The sequence below is a fragment of the Anopheles arabiensis genome, chromosome 3 (genome assembly GCF_016920715.1).
Source record: "Anopheles arabiensis isolate DONGOLA chromosome 3, AaraD3, whole genome shotgun sequence".
In the NCBI taxonomy this organism is placed as follows: Eukaryota; Metazoa; Arthropoda; class Insecta; order Diptera; family Culicidae; genus Anopheles; species Anopheles arabiensis.
The window spans coordinates 70,306,823-70,326,009 of NC_053518.1; the positions used below are offsets into that span (position 1 = coordinate 70,306,823).

The 19,187-nt window shown below is 49.9% G+C and overlaps 3 protein-coding genes across 12 annotated transcripts; 2 read left to right on the plus strand and 1 right to left on the minus strand.

Moving 5' to 3' along the window:
* Positions 1-40: 40 nt before the first annotated feature.
* Positions 41-3,194, minus strand: LOC120902734 (probable ATP-dependent RNA helicase DDX27). The gene is made up of 2 exons (XM_040311726.1): positions 1,984-3,194; positions 41-1,726 (listed from the first exon to the last, which is right to left on the minus strand). Exons 1-2 carry the CDS (start codon positions 3,073-3,075, stop codon positions 125-127), a joined length of 2,694 nt encoding a protein of 897 aa, XP_040167660.1. The 5' UTR covers positions 3,076-3,194; the 3' UTR covers positions 41-124.
* Positions 3,195-3,777: 583 nt separating this feature from the next.
* LOC120900729 lies at positions 3,778-16,369 on the plus strand. 10 transcript variants are annotated; one of them, XM_040308130.1, is made up of 5 exons: positions 3,778-3,878; positions 6,742-7,303; positions 7,405-7,560; positions 8,923-12,819; positions 13,892-16,369. In XM_040308130.1, exons 2-5 carry the CDS (start codon positions 7,051-7,053, stop codon positions 14,269-14,271), a joined length of 4,686 nt encoding a protein of 1,561 aa, XP_040164064.1. In that variant the 5' UTR covers positions 3,778-3,878; positions 6,742-7,050; the 3' UTR covers positions 14,272-16,369. The 10 variants fall into 10 exon arrangements, with proteins under 10 accessions (XP_040164064.1, XP_040164073.1, XP_040164074.1 ...); XM_040308139.1 differs by having other exon boundaries at positions 6,746-7,303; XM_040308140.1 differs by lacking the exon at positions 13,892-16,369 and adding an exon at positions 13,329-13,770.
* Positions 16,370-16,778: 409 nt separating this feature from the next.
* LOC120902001 lies at positions 16,779-19,155 on the plus strand. Its single transcript, XM_040310422.1, has 2 exons — positions 16,779-18,031; positions 18,103-19,155. The coding sequence occupies exons 1-2, from the start codon at positions 17,270-17,272 to the stop codon at positions 18,319-18,321; spliced, it is 981 nt and encodes a 326-aa protein (XP_040166356.1). The 5' UTR covers positions 16,779-17,269; the 3' UTR covers positions 18,322-19,155.
* Positions 19,156-19,187: the final 32 nt, after the last annotated feature.

Genomic DNA, 19,187 nt, shown 5'->3' on the forward strand with positions numbered 1-19,187 from the left:
TAAGAGAGGGGGGAAATTTGGAAAGAAAAGGAAACGTATGTTTTTTTTTGTGCTAATTATTTGTTTAGCAGTGTATATTTAGCGAAATTAGAACAGGATACAATTAATCTTTCTTTTACTACACTCACTTTCGTTTACCTTTGAAACCACCGCCGCCGCCGCCTTTTCCTTTGAAGCCACCACCACCTCCACCACCCTTTCCTTTGAAGCCACCGCCGCCACCACCATCGGTCGGTTTCCTTCTCGGCGCTTTCTGTCCGAACGATTTGCCCTTGGTCTGCTTGTTCAGCCCGTGCTTGTTGCGCAGCTTTTCCGTGCTCATCTTCATGCCGCTCTGCTTGCGCTTGTCCAGCTTGTCCATGCGCTGCTTCTTGGTCGCATCGTACCGCAGCTTCTTCACGTTCTTGCTGCCCACATCGGTCAGGTCGTGCTCGAAGCGCGAGAAGTTCTTACTGCGCTTCTTGTTACTCTTTCCACCAGCACGCCCATCAGCCGGCCCGTTGCCATGCTCCTCTTCGGCTGCGTTCACGCGCCCCGGACGGTTGCGGATCTTGGCCAGCTTGGCCTGCACCATCGACACCTTGCGCACCTCCTCGAGCGCTCGCTCGCGTGCCAACTGTTTCGCTGTCTTGTTTGCGTCCGCGTTCGCATCGGTCTTAGATTTCTTCTTGCCACTAACAGCACCACCAGCAGCCGCTTTCTGCTGCTTCCTCTTCTCCTCGTGGTACCGTACCGGGTCGAAATCTTCCTCATCGTCGTCATCGCGGCGCTTCCGCTTCTTGGCCGCCTTCTTTTTCTCGCCCTGCTCCTCACCCGCCAGCCGGTTCTTTTCCTCCCGCCGCTCGTGCTGCGTCTGGAACCACTCCCTCGGCGGCGGAATGTCCTGTTTCGACGCCTTGCCCGCGTTACCGAGCAACTTCCGCTCGGCACTGGTCAGCTGCTGCTCCGTCTGGCGCAGCAACTTTTCCGCCCGCTCCTCCGCCAGCACGCGATCGATTTCCGGCTCGAGGGCGGCCACCTTGTTCCGGTACTTCTCGATAATGTCCAGCGGGATGATGCGGTTCTTCACCGAGCTGACCGCGTTCTTCACGATTTCTTTCACGATTTTGCGCTCCTGCTCGCCGGCCAGCGACACCGACACGCCCGCCTTTCCGGCACGGGCGGTACGGCCGACCCGATGGATGTAGTGTTCCAGCGTGGCCGGCATGACGAAGTTGATGACCGTCTTGACGGTGCTAATATCCAGGCCGCGGGCCGCCACGTCGGTCGCGATCAGTATGTCCACCTGCTCGTCCTTGAACTCCTTCAGCGACTCGAGCCGCTGCGCCTGGGTCAGGTCGCCGTGCAGCTCGCCCGTCTTGACGCCGAGCAGCCCGAGCAGTATGCGCAATCGGTGGGCAGTGCGCTTCGTCTGCACAAACACCATGCAGTGGTCGTGGAAGGTACGGCACACCAGCGCGGCCAGTATCGCTTCCCGGTCCGCTTCCCGGCCCTCGCGTATGCGGATAAACTCCTGCCGCAGGTTGAACGCGACCGTCTGGTTGTTGTTGACGAAGATTTTGACCGGCTTCTTGAGCGAAACGGCCGCCAAATCTTTCACCTCCTCCGTCATGGTGGCCGAGAACAGCATCGTTTGGCGCGTGGCCGAGCAGCTGCGTATAATTTCCTTCATCTGTTCCGCGAAGTACTCGTCCAGCATACGGTCAGCTTCGTCGAGAATCAGGATCTGGGAAAATGATGGAGACGGAAAACGAGTTAACAAATGCATTCTTCGGCATGGGAGGTTGGGACTTTTCTGCATAATTTTCAGAAGATAGAAAAACGATCGCTCGGCAATCGATTTTCCACCCTACCTGTGTATCGTCTTTAACCACCGCTTTGGAGCGTAAGTTATTTCAGAGCGCAAGGAAAAATGTTCATCAAGAGAAAGTGTTGCCACGGTCAACAACAAAGCATGCTACGCATCGCGTTTACTGCACGTACCTCAATGGAATCCAGCGAAAAGCTCGGCGTATTCTTGATGTGATCGATCAGCCGACCCGGCGTCGCTATCACGACGTCCGGGTTTTTGCGCAGCACCGCTTCCTGCGCCTTCACGTCCAGCCCACCGATCGCAATGCCGACGTCCACGTTGGTAAACTGTGTTAGCTGTTTCGCTACCTGGTACACCTGCGCGCCCAGTTCACGGGTCGGCACCAGGACCAGCACGCGCGTCACCGCCTGCGCCACGTTCGGTTTGTACAGCAGACGCTCGATCGTGGGCAGCATGTAGGCTGCCGTCTTGCCCGTACCGGTGGCCGCACACCCACAGATGTCCCGACCCATCAGCGCGATCGGTATGGTCGACGCCTGGATCGGGGTAGGGTAGATGTAGCCAAGCGCCCCGATCGCTTTCATGAGCGGCCGGGACAGATCCATCTGGTAGAACGATTGGATCTCGCCGTTCGCATTTTCCTCTATCTCCTCGAAGTAGTCCTCCTTCGTCCCGTCCTCCGTGTCCTCCTTCACCTCGACAGTCGGGCCACCGTTTTCCGCCTCGACTAGTTTTTTGCCCTTGCGCTCCTTCACCCGCATGTAATCGTGCTTCAGCTCGTCGTCGGACAGATCCACCTCCTCGTTGTACGCCCGATTGCCCTCCTCGTCTTCCTCCTCATCGTCGTCCTTCAGCGCGTCCGCATTCTCCTTCGTACGGTCCCGTATGACGTTGGCAATCTTGTCGTTCACCTCGCCACGGTTCTTCCGCTTGACAAACTTCATCAAATCGTCCCAAGTGTCGTGGTTGTACTCCTTCACCGACGACACAAACTGGAAGCCGCCGTCGAAATCGGTCAGCTTTTGATTTTTCTGCTTGGTCGGTTGGTATTCGATCTCCGTTTCCGACTCCTCGGATAAGTCCTCCACCTCCGCATCGTCCTCGAGGGTTTTCATGAAATCCAGCTGGTGGGTTAGCTTTTCAGATTCCGCTACACCATTCTCACCATTTACAGCGCCATCCTCTGCTGCACCGGATGCAGCAGCCGTGGTGCCATTGGCTTTGTTTTTCTCAGCCGCTTTTTGTTTTTTATCTTTCTTCATGTTTGTTGTGGCTTGTTGGACGTGGGAAACGGGAAAATTGGAAACGAAACAGAACACGCGTGGTTTTTGGTGAGTAGCGATAGGGTCCGGGCCGCACGCACGTGTGTTTATTTACAAAACCGCGTTGCTTTTGCTGTCAAATTTGTGACATGTCATGTAGTTTCGAATGAAGCAATATAAACATAGCGTGGGAACAATTAAAAGAATTCCAGCAAAAAGCCGGATCGTATGGCCGTTTCATTGAAAGTATACAATTTGGCTAAATAAAAGTAACATGAATCAGTATAGAAAAAGTGTTATAGTATCAAAAACATACTTCAATACACAAACATTTCAAAATCAAATTTATTATTCCATTCGAGCAGTTCATTTTCGTCGTTCGATCGGTGCAAGAAAATCGAACGATGCGAATATTTGTCAAGCAAACCGGTTATGAACCGGGAACGGTGGCGGTTTGCATTCAAATTTGTAGATGCATTTTACCCCTATTTTATCCCATACTCCATGCCTAGGAAGGAATCAGATAAAGATTTAGATAAACTCATCGCACAAATTGCATTGAAATTAATGTAGAACTTTGTATAAATGACAAAAGGAGGTCCCAAAAAGTAAACAGCACCTGCATGGCAAATGTCAATTTCGAAACGGTAACTGTCAAAAAGGTGAAGGCATTTTTGACAATCCGTGCTCGGCTACCGAAAAATAAAAAGAAAAGATTGCTCGTGTGTAAGTGGAATTGCCTTCTTGTCTGTGCGATTGGTCGTGAACGAAAATTGGGATTTTCACATCGCGAAAGTGTAAAGGTAAACGATTTGCTACCGTAAAACAATGCGCACGGTGAGGCCGGATCGGGTGCGATAGGTGGTGGGTTCGTTCGTGCGAAGGAAAAGGCTAAATTCAGCCCAAAATGCTTGCATCCATCAGGTGAAGTGTGGTGTGGCGGAGGGGTGGGTGCCTGACTCTGTGTGTTCCCTAGCACAGGAGAGGAGTGTGTGTTCGGTGCGAACAAAATCGATGACCATCGCGTTCGCTTGAGTGCATCGCATCTTTGAGGTTGCGCTTTAGCGTAAATAAAATACAGCCAAACGAATATGGCCGTCTTGTACGCGGTGACCCATGGAAAGCAGGTTTCCTTTCGCGGTAGAATGTCTCGGTCCGGTCACGGACAGCCCAAGCCGGAAGTATAGCGCGTTTGTGTCGAGTTGTGGTCTAGAGTTGGTAAACTCTGCTCTTCCATCGTGTGTGTGGCAACAAATTAAACATCCGTGTAAGCAAATGTTGTGCTTTGGCACAAGTGTAAAGGCCTTTCGGTCCCGTAAATGATGTGCGGTTCCTATACAGCGCTTGGTATGGAACGGGGCTGTAATACAAGCGAATGGTGAACATACGAGAAGGAAACTACAAGCAAGGAATAACATCAACAACACAAGCAGCAGCAGCAGCAGCGGCAGTGTCTCACTCCTCGCTCTTTCTCTCTCTCTCTCTTGAATTCAACGGAAAAGTGGATCCGCGCTTACAAGTGTGCGAGTGAACCAGCGGGGTTTTTTTTCTTCTTCTGTGTTGTCTGGCTGCGCTCTGCGTCCATCTTTGTATCTGCATCCCGCTCGTGCGCCAGCGGGAAGAAAGAGCAACAGAGCATGTGTGTGTGCGTGTGTGTATGCGTTCTCCCGGCCGTTCGCAAGAGCGGTTTAGAAATGTGTGAATGCTTATGTGTGTTTGTGTGTGTGTATGTTGGTGTATGAAAGCAAAAGGAAATTACAAACCTCACGGCGACGGGAAGAAGACAACAAGGGTTGCCGTGTTTTTCAATGGCTGCATAAAAAGTGTTTGGGCCGTGTTTGGGAAAGGTGCATAAAAAGATAATGAAAGAGCAGTGTTAGGTTAAATGATTTGTTGTTTAAATGGTTATAAATGTAACACAGTTGGCAAGGTAAACCATGTGCAATCGTGCTCGATACCACCAGGTCCGAACGATTTCTCTATCGCATCGATTTTGTGTGTGTAGCGAAGATTACATTACCTTCGGACACACATACACGCACACACATTCACACAACAGAGAAAGGCAAACAAACACACACATACACACGTATGCGCACACGACGCGACAACGGTTTCTTAAGCAGCAGTCCGTGCTAAAGCGAAGGGCAAGGCGAAGAAGGGTGTGTGTGTGTGTGTTTGGAAGGGAAAGAAGAAAACGTTTACAATTGCAGGCGAATCCACTGCTGGTTTTGCTTTGCCCGTCGCTTTCGGTAGAGTTTTCCGCGACATTGGAAGTCGTTGGCAGAGAAGAGCAGATGAGAAAACAGGTTGGAAGGGAAAAGTAATCAGATGAGACGATGCTCTTTTCTTGGCGTGTTACTCTTCGCGATGTAATGGAGCAGAAATGCACCGAAAAGTGCGCGTGTATGTGTGTGCGCATATGTTTGCCAGTGATGTTCATTGTGACGAGTGTGATTTAATCGGAAAGCTGCGTCAACTTCACACGGTATCCTCCTTTTTGCTATAAATATGTTTTATGCTGTGAGAAGTGTGCCCTATACCTCCCTACAAATGTTCGGTTGTTTGCGGTTTTCGCACCAAGTACGGTTTACAAGAAGGTGCTCGAATCGTGCACTTTTTGACGTAATCGAATGTTGTTTTTTTTAAACTAACCGTCGTCTGGGTATGCGCGTGTGTGTGTGTGTGTGTGCGTGTGTTTCTGTGCGTGACGGACTGTCAATAGCGTATCGGGTGTATGCGTGTGCCCCGTTTTCGCCCCTTCTTTATCAGTGTGTGGTGCTAGGTATGATTTAGTGCGGAAATAAGACTTTCCTAAACGTAATTATAACTTTCTGTTTGTTTTTCTCATTGGCATGGATCAACAAAAAGTGGTGAATGGGTTGAATTGCACACGCATACGTAACGAGCCACCAAGGGGTTCAAGGATACCAGTACGAACGTTACGTGTGAACCCGTCTGACCCTTTTACGTTTTTTGAATGCGACAAAGCAGCGGAGTGAAAAAGAAGAATTTGAATTTGAAGTTGCTACGCCCGGTGTCTCCCAGCCACCCCTCCCGGGGTCCGGTTCTTAGGTTATTTTATGAACCGTGTATTTCGGTGAAGGAAGAGCAGCCGAAAGCAAATGGTGCGATAATAGATCTGCCCAAAGCGGTCGCGCTCGAGTTACGCGTCGTCGCCCCCAGTGATGCGAGAAAGAGAGAGAAAGATGATGCTGTGTTTCGCATTCTTGCCGTCACGCTTGTATGTGTGTGTCGGTGCGGGCTTCTTTTGACTTCGCGACTAAGTTTTTTCGTTTTTTTGGTTGTGGTTGCATTCTTCTCCTTTTTCAACCGGGCCATCGGTTTGGGATGAGTTGCGAGATGGGATTTTTCTTTGGTACTTTGCCTCTCGCTCGCACGCACGTGTTTGGCTGCTGTAACTTCTGTCCATGCGTATTGCATTTTCGGAAAACGGTCCGACCGCGAGAGAGTGAAATCGATAAAAAACATTGTGCTGATTTTGGGTGTCACCGTGCGGGTGGGGAATGGATGGAAGCATGAATCCGTGAAAAAAGGTTGTCGGAATAATGGAACAAGTAGCAGCAAGTAGCGCCATATCCAGTGAGTGTGTGTTTTAATCTCTTTCCTCTTGGTTTGATTTGTTTACGCCGTCCCTCCTTTTAGCAAGGCTAGAGCAATACAATTGGACAAAAGCGAAATGAAAATTATAACAGTGTGAAAAATGAGCTAATTTGAAGTGTAAGTGAGAGTGTGTGAGATGTTAAGTACCGTGCGTACTTTTCCACGTCCAGTATCGATGGTGTGTCCACCGTGAACGTTCTGCTGTATCTCTGTATCTCGGGTTGTGCTACACACACACACACACGAATACTTCCAGCGGCAATCCGGGGTGCGTTGTGCTGCACTGTTCGCGGGGGCTGTACGGCAAAAACAACTAGTCAAACCGACCAGCTCCAACAACAACCAGCAGCCATGGGTAAACGGAATGCAGCTGCCGCAATAGTGGAAGCCGACCGATTGCAACAGTTCGAGACGCCGCCGAAGCGCATGAAGCATGGCCCGTCGAACGCCGCGCCACCACCAGCCACTGCTGCTGCTGCGCCTGCCCGCGAACCGTACTCGCCCAACATCAGTGTGAGTGAGTTCACGCTCAGCAAAGAGTTCGTCGATGGCACGAAGCTGATGGATCTGACGCTGAAACAGTGGCGCATCGGCAAACCAATCGGTGGGTAACAGCAGCAGCAATCATCATTTATAATCTCGTTTAGAATGTGTTGCTATAAATCTATCTTTTCATTTGTTTTTTTTTCTCCTCTTCCCGCGCAGGCAAGGGCAGCTTTGGGGAAATATTTCTCGCCTCGGACGATATCGATACACCGGTGACGAGCGAGAATGCAAAGTATGTGGTCAAAATTGAGCCGCACTCGAATGGGCCGCTGTTCGTCGAGATACACTGTTTGCTCAACACCGCCAAACCGACAGGTAGGTGTGGTAACTGAAAGGAAGAAGGGGGCGAACGTGTGGGGGGGGGGGGGGTAATGCGTGCAAATTTTCGAGCCGTGACCCAGACCCCCCCAGAGAGGGCCTGTATTGCGCTGCGTCAATCTGCGAGTGTGCACAGAGTAACGTGACGCACCTCCGTTTTCAACCGTTTTTTCAACTTCTTCCGCGCCAGCAATGGGGAAGAGTTTGTAATTTCATACCGCCAGAATCGTTTCCTGTTGCACTTGCTAAGCTGCTCAGTAGAGAGTGACAGTTTGTTTATTTCGCGTAACGTTTTTTCCGCACGACAAACAAACGTGAGAATTTGATACGCGAGAAATGTAAATTGCATTTTGGCGTGCGCAACAATATATGTTTGCTGCAAATTTAATGTATGTGTATACCGTTACGTTGCCGTTTTTTTCTTCTATACGAGTGTGAGTGTGTGTGTGTGCATGTGTGTGGGCAATGCCGTAAATCTCTATTTAAAACCCTTCTGTAAACAAACGTACAAACACCCAGACGATATGAACGCCCCTGTAACGCAATGAAGCGTACGATGCCGAGAGGGCGCTGTCAAGTGAATCAGCTGTTTGTAAACAGACGGCTCCAGACCGGCAAACGGTCCTGCATTCGAGCAGTTCGAGCAGTTTATTAGACGGTGCGCGCACACACACATACACACAAGCGCACACAGCGCGTGTGCTTTGTTTTGGATGCATTTGCACATCATCAGCCAGCATTATTTTGTGTTTGTGTTGTTTCGTTCCCTTAGTGTGATTCAAAATCGTAAACAAATGAGTAATCGTTTTGTTTATCATATTGTGTTATGTTCTATACAAGTTAGTCACTTTTCAAGTCACTTTCGAATGTAAACATTGTTATTCACCTGGTGCAAAATGTTATTCCATGTCGATCTGACATTTCATTTCTATGATTTTCTAATATTTTTTTAGTTTCTTCAGCATGATTTTCAACACTGATCAGCCCGTTGATACTACCGTTTCTATCGTTTTTCTTTTCAACGGGGTTTGAAACCGTATCGCATCACTCATTGACAGTTGTAGTGTTGAAAATCATACTGAAGAAATTAAAAATTATTATGATGGAAATGAAATGTCCACATCATAGTGATGTGGAATGACATTTTGCACGCGGTGAAAAACATTGTCTACATGCAGTGACTTGGAAAACCTTGAAACTTAATTTTGTTCAATTATAATTTGAAATGCTTCATTAGGGATTTTTTTAAGGGTTTTTTAAAGTTTCGTTTTTAAACTACACACACAAATGTAGACTGAAGCACTGAACATTTTGATTTGTTGTTTTTAATTACCTCTCTCTACTAATGTTTACTTGTAGAAACCTGTATTATACCGCCGGGCATGCCGGAGTACATCGCGTCCGGGTCGCACATGTTCGAGAACGAGCGGTACCGCTTTCTCATCCTCAAGCGCTACCAGCGCGATCTGCACTCGCTGATCAAGAACAAGCGGGTCAACCCGACGAGCATTCCTGTGATCGCCTGCCAGATACTGGATGTGCTGGAGCATCTGCACGACCAGGGCTACGTGCATTCGGACATTAAGGCAGAGAATCTAATGATCGGCACGGTGGAGACTGACCGAAATGACGCAAGCGTTCGGTTGTCGAACGGCAGTCACCACCAGAACGGGCACGATCACCACCGACCGAACGGAGTTACACTGCCACCGGAAGGGGGAAGGGTAGGTCGGGGACGGGGTAAGAAAGCTGCTGCAGAGATACCGGTGGCGGTTAACGAAACAGCGCATCCGCCGGAAAACGGACTGTACTACCACCAGGAGCAGGAGATGTGTACACGTACGCGCAATCTTCGCCCGCTGAAAACGGTCACGTACCGCGATCTGAGCGACGAGGACGAACGGGGTGGCGGTGTCCGTTCGAAGGCAGCAGGCAGCTTACCGAAGCGACGGGGCCGTAAGCGCAACAACGATGCGTCGTTCAGCTGTTCGATCTCACCGCGCCGATCAGGGTATGAGGAGCTGAAGGCAGCGACCGAGGAAGCGCACCGGCAAGAGCTGAAGCGTAACTCGCTCCCGAAGGTGGACGAGCAGCAGCAGCAGCGACAGCAGCAGGGACCGGAGGAGGAGCGCATACATCTGATCGATTTCGGGCTGGCGTCCAAGTTTGTCGACTCGACCGGGCAGCATCGGCCGTTCTGTATGGATCAGCGGCGGGCGCACGACGGCACGCTGGAGTTTACGTCGCGCGACGCTCACATGGGTGCGCATGCCCGCCGCAGCGATCTGGAGTGTCTCGGGTACAATCTCGTGTACTGGAGCCGCGGGTTTCTGCCGTGGAAGGACGAGAAGCTGCTCAACCAGCCGGAGCAGGTGCACCGGATGAAGGAGTACTTCATGGCGGACGTGCGGGAGATGCTGCGGCTAATCTACGGCGACGACTGCCCGGCGTATCTGGGCGAATTTCTCGCCTACGTCGGCAATCTAACGTACGACGAGCGGCCCGACTACCAGTACTGCAAGTCGCTGTTCTACAAGGAGCTGAAGCGGCTGGGCAGCCCGGTAAGCCGGCACCAGCCGCTGCGCCTGGACGTAGAGGCCATCGTGCAGCTGAGCGAACCGCTGACGGCACAGGACGAGGCGGAAATCACGAACAAAATCAACCATGTCAAGTCGCTGATGAAGATGGGCGCACTGATACCGTACCGGGAGAGCATGCTGCACAGCAAGGCCTCCTCGCCGAAGAACCTTCGCTCGAAGCGGGGCGATGCGAACGGTCGAAACGCGCAGTCGGTGACGGTAACGGACGGTGCGGCCGCAACGCCTGCTACGGGTGGCTCGCAGCCCGTACCGAGCGCCGTCTGTACGCGCAAGAAGGAGAAGCAATTTTCCTGCGCCGACATTTTCGCCACCGACGCGGACCAGATTGCGCGCGACCGGGTGGAGAAGGAGTTTGAGCGAGCGGAACAGATGGAGGAAACCGTCATTCGCTACTCGGGCAAGCCGACGTACGCCATACAGGAGCTGCTGGAGCGCAAGTCGCGCGGCTACAGCCTGGGCAGCGGGCTGGAGTACACGGAGAGCGAGGGCTACATCAAGGGGTACACGAAACCGATGATGGACATACTGCGCAAGCGGCAGTCGCAGCTGTTCCGCCAGATTGAGGAAATGAATTCTGCGGGCAAGAATAAAAAGGAGGCGACGAGTGACGGCGATGGTAACACTGCTCCCATGGAGCAAGAGGGTGGTGATGAAGAAGAAGATGAGGAGGATGACGAGGAGGAGGACGAGGACGAGGAGGAGGTAGAGGAGGATGAAGAGATGGAAGCTGCTCCGGATAATGAGCTAGAGAATGAGGAGGATGAGGAGGAGGAGGTCAAGCTATCAAAGTATGAGCAGGACGACGATTACGAGCAAGCGGCGGAAGATGAGGACGAGGATGACTCCGTTGAAGATGACGACGATGAGGAGGAAGTGGCCAGCGAAGAGGAGGAAGCCGAAGAAGAATCCGTAGAAGAGGACGACGAGGAAGAGGACGATGAGGAAGCGGTGGAGGAGGACGAAGAAGAGGAGGCAGAGGGAGGAGCGGTCGTACAGAACGGCTACGAGTCGCGGGGATCGTACCGGCGCAAGAACGAGAGCAAAGGGCGCAAAAAGGAAGACACGGACAGTGACTTCATCAACGATGGTGGCTGTGAGGAGGAGGAAGAGGAGGAGGATGAGGAGGAGGAGGAGGGAGCTGAAACGGACGCATGCAATCTTCCCGACGCAGATGAGCAAGCGGTTGATGATGCAGAGGAAGAGGAAGCGAACGATGACGATCAGCAGGACAGTGACTTTAACGATCAAGAAAGCACTGCTACCGAAAGTGACGTGATCATCGTGCCGGTAAAGCGACGCCCTGGTCGAAAGCGCAAGGAACCGCCACAACCACAGGCGGCGCACGACAGCAGGGACGACAGGGGAGGCATCGTAACAGGCAGGCGAAAGGTAGGGCGCCCGAGAAAGTATAGCAGCAGCAAAAACACCGACATCCATGACCACCGCGAGGAGGAGGCAAGCGATAGCAGCAGAGCGAAAGTGGCCACCGGTAGCAGCAGAACCAGCACCAAGCAGCGATCTGCCCATCGCAAAAAGGAGCGAAAGGAGCGACGGCGGCAGCAGCGGCGCGAGGTGCTCGACGATGGCGATGGCGATAATGCGCGCCTGTTCGGTGACCACCAGCGGGAGGACGATGTGGAGGAGGCGGTGGACGGGCGGGAAGCGGTCCGAAAGCAAACGCATCACCCGCACAACAACAACAACCACTGCAACAGCAAGGCGTACTATGGCGATGTGGACGATTCATCGCACGATATGGCACTGCCGACCGGGACCGGCGAGGACCTGAACGCTTCCAAGTATCGTTTCGTGAAGCGGCGCAAATCGGGCCTGCGGGAGCGCATCCGGCCGACCGATCGGGGCACCGACTATGCGGACAATCTGCAGCGAAAGCGTAAGGCCGCCCTGCAGAACAAGCAGCGGCGCGAGTCGGCCGCCCTGCACGGTGAGCTGGAGGACGAGGAGGGTGCCGATTCCGAGGCGCTGCTACCGTCACCGTCGGGCGTCGAGGACGATTCCTCGTGCAGCAGTAGTAGCAGCAGCAGTACCGGCACTAGTCACTCCGTCTCGTCGTCCTGCTCGGTCGGCAACCGGAGCAGCCGGGCCATATCGCACTCCTCGTCGGCGGCGTCGCTCGCTTCGTCCTCCTCGATCGTACCGGCACAGAAACGGCGCGGCCGGAAACGAAAGCAACCGCCGCCGCTGGTATCGTCGCGCGATAGTAGCGGGACCCGGCAGTCGTCGACGGCCCAGTGTGCGATATCTTCCACCGTACGGTCCCGCCGGCAACCGACCGTAACGGATAGCGAAGCAACGGGCGGCCACTCGAACAATCGCTGGGGCCGTTCCAACTCGAACAGCAGCCAGTCGGCAGCTACGTCACGAGCTTCCTCCGTGTCCGCGTCAGCGAACGGTGCGAGTGAATACGCAGCGCAGCATCATCAGCAGTCGCATCACCACCACCACCACCAGTTGGTCGCCTTGCCCGAGCAGCAGGACGATTTTCTCGACGATGACGATGGAGACGACACGCGCGATGTGGACTATTCGCCCGTCTGCACGAGGCGAAGGCGCAAAGAGGCGGCAGGTGGCAATGGTACCGTTTCGCGCAAGCACGGCACGACGACGACCATACGCCGAAAGCATGATTCGAAAGGTATGTGTCGCGCACTTGCACATTTGAACGATAGTGGTGTGAAATTTGGTGTGAAACTTAGGAGTTTAGTGTAGGGATTAACTACTACTACTACTACCACCCATAGAATGGTTTTGTTTTCGGCACTTTGGTTTTAATTTCGATTTAATTACCATCCTTCCCAATCCCCTCGCGCTTATTAACAACGTTTCCGACTACCATTGAGCAATAACGAATGTTACACTACTTCAATTTTTATTCGTTTTTTTAATTATTAAAACTAAAATAATATTTAGTATTACAAAAAAAAACCCGATTAACCCTGTTAGATGTTGGGTTGTTGTTGTTGATGTTGTTTACTTTATTAAAAAACAATTAACTATTTGCCTTCGATTGCTCACTGATTTTGATAATCTCTTCTTATCTTTTCTTTTCATTTTTTCTCCCCAATGATGTTTCTTTGTCTTCGTTTTTTTTTATTTGATCGATTTCTATCGTTTACGTTGTTGGTCAACTTTTTCAACCCCCAGGATCATTTTCACTGATCTAAAAAAAAAAAGATTGTGTCCATGGTTCCCCTTTCATCATAGGGCGCGTTTAGGGGTGGCTTGTATTTCCCTACCCATTTGCTGCTCTACTGGTTCGGGTGATTCCTGGATGCTCTTTAACAAAAGAGAATAGTTTTATTTTTTGCTACAAAAAAAGAGGGAAAGGAATATCATGCAGCCTTTCGAACACTTGCAATAAAAAGCAAAAAAAAAAAAACACTGTGAATAGGAAAAGACTGTTTAAGCATTAATGAAAGCAACACAAATCTGATAGGATTAGGATTACTCTTAAAATCGTGTTAGAAAGCGTGTATCAGAATAGAGGGCGTTTATGTACTGTACTTGTAAATATTTTAGATAGAGTTTGTGAATACCTTTTGTGATGTTTGTTTTGTAGAAAATCAGATGACGAAGGAGATGTAAACGCTGCATTTGTTTGTGCAAAAAAGAGAAAGTGCATTCGGGCACGTAATGAATGTGTGTGCGTGTTTTGTCAAGACTTATAATTACATATACTCTCTTGTTATATGCAAATGTGTACACAGGTTTGGTTGGTAAGGGTCTAGGTACGGCGCCGCCATCACCACCATCGCCAACACTACCACCTCCGCCACCGCCGCCGCTGGCAGCATCATCATCGTCGTCGTCGTCGTCGTCGTCAGCAGTGAACGGTGGTGGCACTGGAGTCAATCTTCCGCCACTGTCGTCCATTTCACGCCGACTGGACAACACGATTCAACCACCACCACCTCCTCCAGTACCACCGGTAGCGGCTCTTATACAGCATCATCACCAGCAGCAGCAGCATCAACGTGGCCGTCGGCCACAGCATCATCACATGGCGGCGTATCAAAACTATTACCGAGTGAACGATCAGCATCATCTTCCCTCGACGATGCTGGTGCGAACGTACAGCCGGGGATAGTTGCGACGGGGTCACGTGCGTAATCGGCGTGTCCTGGTGGAAAGGCGTCCGTGCTGCTCCAGTTGTTAGAGTTGTACAACACGCGCGGCTCGGCGATATGTTGTAGTGTTTGTTTTGTAATTTGCAATGGAATTGCTACAACGTTTATGTACATTTCGGTGTAAATATTTAATTACATAGTTATTCACTTATCCTATTATCTGTAGAATGCTTATTAAATAATGATAAACATACGCCACATGTGCTAGGTATAAGAATACTAGTGCATAAGGCTTCGGAAGGTAGGAAATAGTAGGAATAGTGCAAAGTGTCGGCAGAGATTTGCTTCAGTTTTTGTTTGCCTTTTGTGTGTGTGTGTATGCTGCCCCACTTTGTTTGGGAAGTGCTACCGCACATGTTCTTCTCACCCTTTGCCTAACGTTTGCCTTCATTTTACAAGTAATTACAACTCGAGGGGGTCATCCGAGAGAGAGAATGTTTGTTTTTCCATCTGCTGCACCGTTCATTGTTTCCATTCCTGGTCGAACGGAAAAGAATAACGAGTTTGTGGTGTTTCATCGTAGATCAAAACGATCTGTTTTTTTGTGTCTACGTATGGCGGCATACCTTCGAGAGAATAGAGTTACTCAGTTGGCCAAGCCGAAGTTTAGTAGAAATTGGAATTCTGCAAAGGATTAGAGGAAACAGGTGTTCGTTTTTGTGCAAACCATCATCATGGGCAGAAATCACGTGACGTGCTAAATAGTCGAACATTTTGTTCAGTTGTTTCGTTGAACAGGTTTAAATCACTATTGCCTCTCGTATGTCTGTTTTTATTTTGGTTGGATTGTGCGAAAAGCTCTCTCTCTCTCTCCGTTTGCTGTTGTGCGATTCGTTCAATGGTCGAGCAATTGGTTGTCTATTGATGCTTTTAAAAGAAATGCAAGAGAAAAAAGAGAATAGCTGCATTATTCGTAGAATATCATCGCAATTTGAATGGAAATGCTCTAGAAAACGACAATTAATGAAGAAAATTCAGAAAAAAATCAGAATATAAGCGATGATATGAAGCACGTGAGCGTGAAGAAGTTCCCAGTGATCGATTAAATAATCTTGTATGTGCAGTTAATAATTCAATCGATGTTGTTTATTAGTGCGTGTGTGCGTGTGTGTGTGTGTGGGGGGGGGCGAGGTGTACAACAGGGCTCGGCAAATCTATTGACGACAATGTGCGTGGCGTCTTTTACTATCCTAAATAAGCATATACATGTTCCCATTTACAAGTATGCTAACAATCGTGGCAGAATAAAGATAACTTTAGCAAAGACTAAGGCGCTGCATCATCGGTCGGTCACCAGCAGCAGTGTGTGTTGCCGTTAAATTGCAGTATCGGATTACTCGAAAATAATAGAAGAAGGCTGAGCATAACACACACACACACGTGTTGCACCATTAGGCATGTTATTGGAAAATCAACAAAACATGCAAGACTCACACACACAAAACAAAATAAATAATCAATAGATGAACCCCACCATCTCTCTCTCTCACACATCCTGTGAATGACTAACTAATAGGGAAGGCGAGGCGTGGTAGAGAGCCCCAAGAGAGCCTAAGTAATAAACAAATCCATACGAACAAAAAACCAGCAAATTCAGAAAGTATTCACCTTTATCTTTTTGCGATAAAAACCTTCTCCCCTATATATACCTATGCAGTAAACTGTTCTTGTGCATAATGCAAACCATTATCGGTGGAATAATAATATTGCGCGTGCAATGCCAGAGCACAGGAAGCGCATCACGCCACGTGGCGGCTATTCGTTCTTTCGCAATCGAAAGGAAATGAAACCGTTGAGAATGTTGTGCAAACATGAATACATTAAGTACGCGCGTAGTATATGATAACTAGTAAACAAGAGAGAAGAAGAAGAAGAAGAAGAATAAGACAGCTGAAGCTGAAAAGAATGCAGCAGTGGAATATGTGCGGTAATAGTAATAATCTGTATCGATGAATAAAAACAAACCACTACTACTTCGTAGCATCCCTCCCCTTCCCTTAGTATTGCGCGAATGTTTTACGAGAATATGGGTAAATAAAATTACAATGCAAAATTAAATCCCTGGTATTGTGTTTTGTTTTGCTTGAAATTATATGGGTTGAATAAAAAAGAAACGGAAAAAATAATTTAAAAAAATCAGGTAGTCCTCCACTGCATGATGTTCATTGCGAAAGCATTGCCTAAGTGCTCGAAACTGCTCGTCTTGTTGTTTTGCAATAGCATCAGTTGTCGAGCAGCAACAGTTATAGGGAATTTAGATTCTCATTTACACATTTACAGCTTATGGTCGACACAAGGACTAATAAAATTAGTTAAAAGGTAAGAAATTATAATTCTTCAAGAAATAATATAAAATTCCAACCCATTGAGCCGCTAATTTCCATCGCACGCAACTTTTGTGCTTGGGAATTTTGACAACGCACAGAGTAGAAAAAAAACATCGCAACAATATCATCGCATGGCCCCATCTGTCAAATCGGCACAGAGGAAAAACAAAACATCCCAATTCCACTCGCTCTAGCTGCGTGATTTCGTGTTTTCACCCTGGTTTTTTGTTGGCCATAATGGCCCGTAGCCGTAGATTTTATCGAACAAACAACGCGTCCGATTTGGTGGTGGCGTGGTGCAGCTAAACAGCGTCAACTTTCCCCTCCCCGTACGGGTGCGAGCAGAAGAGATTCCGAAAACCCACTCCAGGACAAGCCCATACGCACATCTGTCGTGTCGCACAAAAGAGGGCAAGAGGGAAAACAGCGATAGATGGCCTTTATTTGTTGGTTGCCGCTGCGGTAACCGATTATTGCGCCGTTACTTTGCCAAGCCGCTGCATCCATTCTTCCAACGCACAAACGTGACTGTAAGCCTTGGAGTAGCTGGGGAGGAGGAGTAGGTACACAGGAGCAAAGCAAAACAAAACCACAAAACGCACACATCCAACACCTTCCGGCGGACGATGCGATGGATCGGGTGAAGCTGTGCGATCAGATACTGCTGCAGAAGCTGCACCTGCTGAGCAATGAGGTGCTGCGCACGAACCGGGGCATTACCGAGCGGGACATGGAGGAAGCGTTCAAGCAATCGATCGGGTACCGGGCGCCCCGGTTCTTCCCGCAGAACGATGGCATCCTGGCGATCGTGTACAGTGCCATATTTGTGGTGGTGCTCTTCATCATCACCCCGTTTCTGGCCGGGTTTCTCGAGCTGGCGCTCGGGATGCGCTGCATCGTGCCAAATAACTACCTGATCTGGGAGGCGACCCGGCCCGTCTCGAACTGCGACTTCTGCCGGGGGGTGGACCGGCCGATCATACTGCAAAACCTGACGCGCGAAGAGTTCCACCCGTACGCGTACTCGTCCCGGCCGATCATCATCAAGCGGGCGGTGTCGCACTGGCCGGCGGTACGGGCGCTGAACTACACCTTCCTGAAGGATCTGTACCTGAAGCATCCGGCCGCGCTGGACAGCCTGCACGAGGACTGCCAGTTTCTGCACTTCAAGTCGAACTTCCAGACGCTGCGCGACGTCTTCCGGATGTCGGACGAGCGGGCCGAGTTTCGGGCCGGCCAGCAGCCGTGGTACGTCGGGTGGAGCAACTGCAATCCGGCCGTGCTGGCCGAGCTGCGCAAGCTCTACCCGAAGCCTCACTTTCTGCCGGACGATGCCGAAATGCCCAACACGGACTTTGTCTTTCTCGGCTACGAGCAGGGCGCTGTAATGCATGTAAGTGATCGGTGGTGGGGCGGTATTTCTCTTACCCTTCTGTATTAACTATGTGGTTTCGCCTGTTTTAGATCGATTACATCCCCCGGCTAATGTGGCAGGCGCAGCTGCGGGGCAACAAGAGCTGGATTCTGGCCCCGACGCCCGAATGTGATGCGGAGTGTCGCAGCTTCAGCTTCTACGTCGAGCCGGGCGACGCACTGCTCGTGGACACGCGGCTCTGGTACCACGGCACGTTCATCCACTCCAAGGGAGAGTTTTCCCTCACCATACAGTCGGAGTACGGATAAAGGGAGAGAGAGAGAGTGTGTGTGTGTGTGTGTCTGTGGTCGTAAAAAAGACGGACTCGCTCAAAGGAGTCCCAAAACATAACAGCAAACGCCAATTAGTATGATAAAGATTTCCGCAATTTACACACACTCCACCCTCCCCCGCCCACACCTTCTCCCGTTCCACGTTGCGGTCGTTGAACGATCGTGCCAAGGGGGGAATAATAGGAGGGGAAGGTGGAGCTGTTCCAGTGTTTCCCGTATTATGCGCCAGTGCTTTAGTTTTATTTCAAAGATTTCAGTTCGCACGCGCGCGCGCGTTTGTGTGTGTTTTAAAAATGTATTTTCGTTGCACCAAATTGCGTTCACTTTTGTTTTGAAGTGCCATTTTAACATATATTTATTGTGTACAGTCTAGTTTCATTTACACCGTGTGTCGTGCGCGCAGCATTTGTTTCGTGTATGGTGTTCGTTTAGTTTGCTTTATTTTTACTAATGAAAGTGTTTAGCGTGTGATTTTCATTGATATTTCACTGTATTTTACTCCTGTGTTTAAAAGCATTTAAAGGTCCTTTTTGTACGTTTTTTGACTGCTGAAATCTCCCAGTAGCGCTGTAAGTGTGTGTATATAAGTAACGGACAACATCATGCTTCTGATAGTCATTGACGAGGATTGTGTTTTAGAGACTGTTTGAAACGCGCAAGAAGAAAGCGAGGAAAAGTTGAAACGAGGAAAAGCGCATTATTTACAAGCAAAGAAGAAAAAAACCCCTGTTCCGAGAGCAATAAATCTGTACGTAGAGTAAAGGATGCAGTAGTTAGTATTACGGCAAAACCATACTGTGTCAAAGCAAATGTAAAGGTGCGTTTTGTGTGTGTGTGTGTGC

What these genes read in the sequence shown, in the direction of transcription:
- LOC120902734 (XM_040311726.1), bottom strand. Translation starts at nt 3,075, where the DNA reads ATGAAGAAAGATAAAAAACAAAAAGCGGCTGAGAAAAACAAAGCCAAT. An exon ending in TTTCGCTGGATTCCATTGAG is followed by an intron (nt 1,727 to 1,983) that starts GTACGTGCAGTA and finishes TCATTTTCCCAG; the next exon opens with ATCCTGATTCTCGACGAAGC.
- LOC120902001 (XM_040310422.1), top strand. Translation starts at nt 17,270, where the DNA reads ATGGATCGGGTGAAGCTGTGCGATCAGATACTGCTGCAGAAGCTGCAC. An exon ending in AGCAGGGCGCTGTAATGCAT is followed by an intron (nt 18,032 to 18,102) that starts GTAAGTGATCGG and finishes CGCCTGTTTTAG; the next exon opens with ATCGATTACATCCCCCGGCT.
- LOC120900729 (XM_040308130.1), top strand. Translation starts at nt 7,051, where the DNA reads ATGGGTAAACGGAATGCAGCTGCCGCAATAGTGGAAGCCGACCGATTG. An exon ending in GCGCATCGGCAAACCAATCG is followed by an intron (nt 7,304 to 7,404) that starts GTGGGTAACAGC and finishes CTTCCCGCGCAG; the next exon opens with GCAAGGGCAGCTTTGGGGAA. An exon ending in CAACACCGCCAAACCGACAG is followed by an intron (nt 7,561 to 8,922) that starts GTAGGTGTGGTA and finishes GTTTACTTGTAG; the next exon opens with AAACCTGTATTATACCGCCG.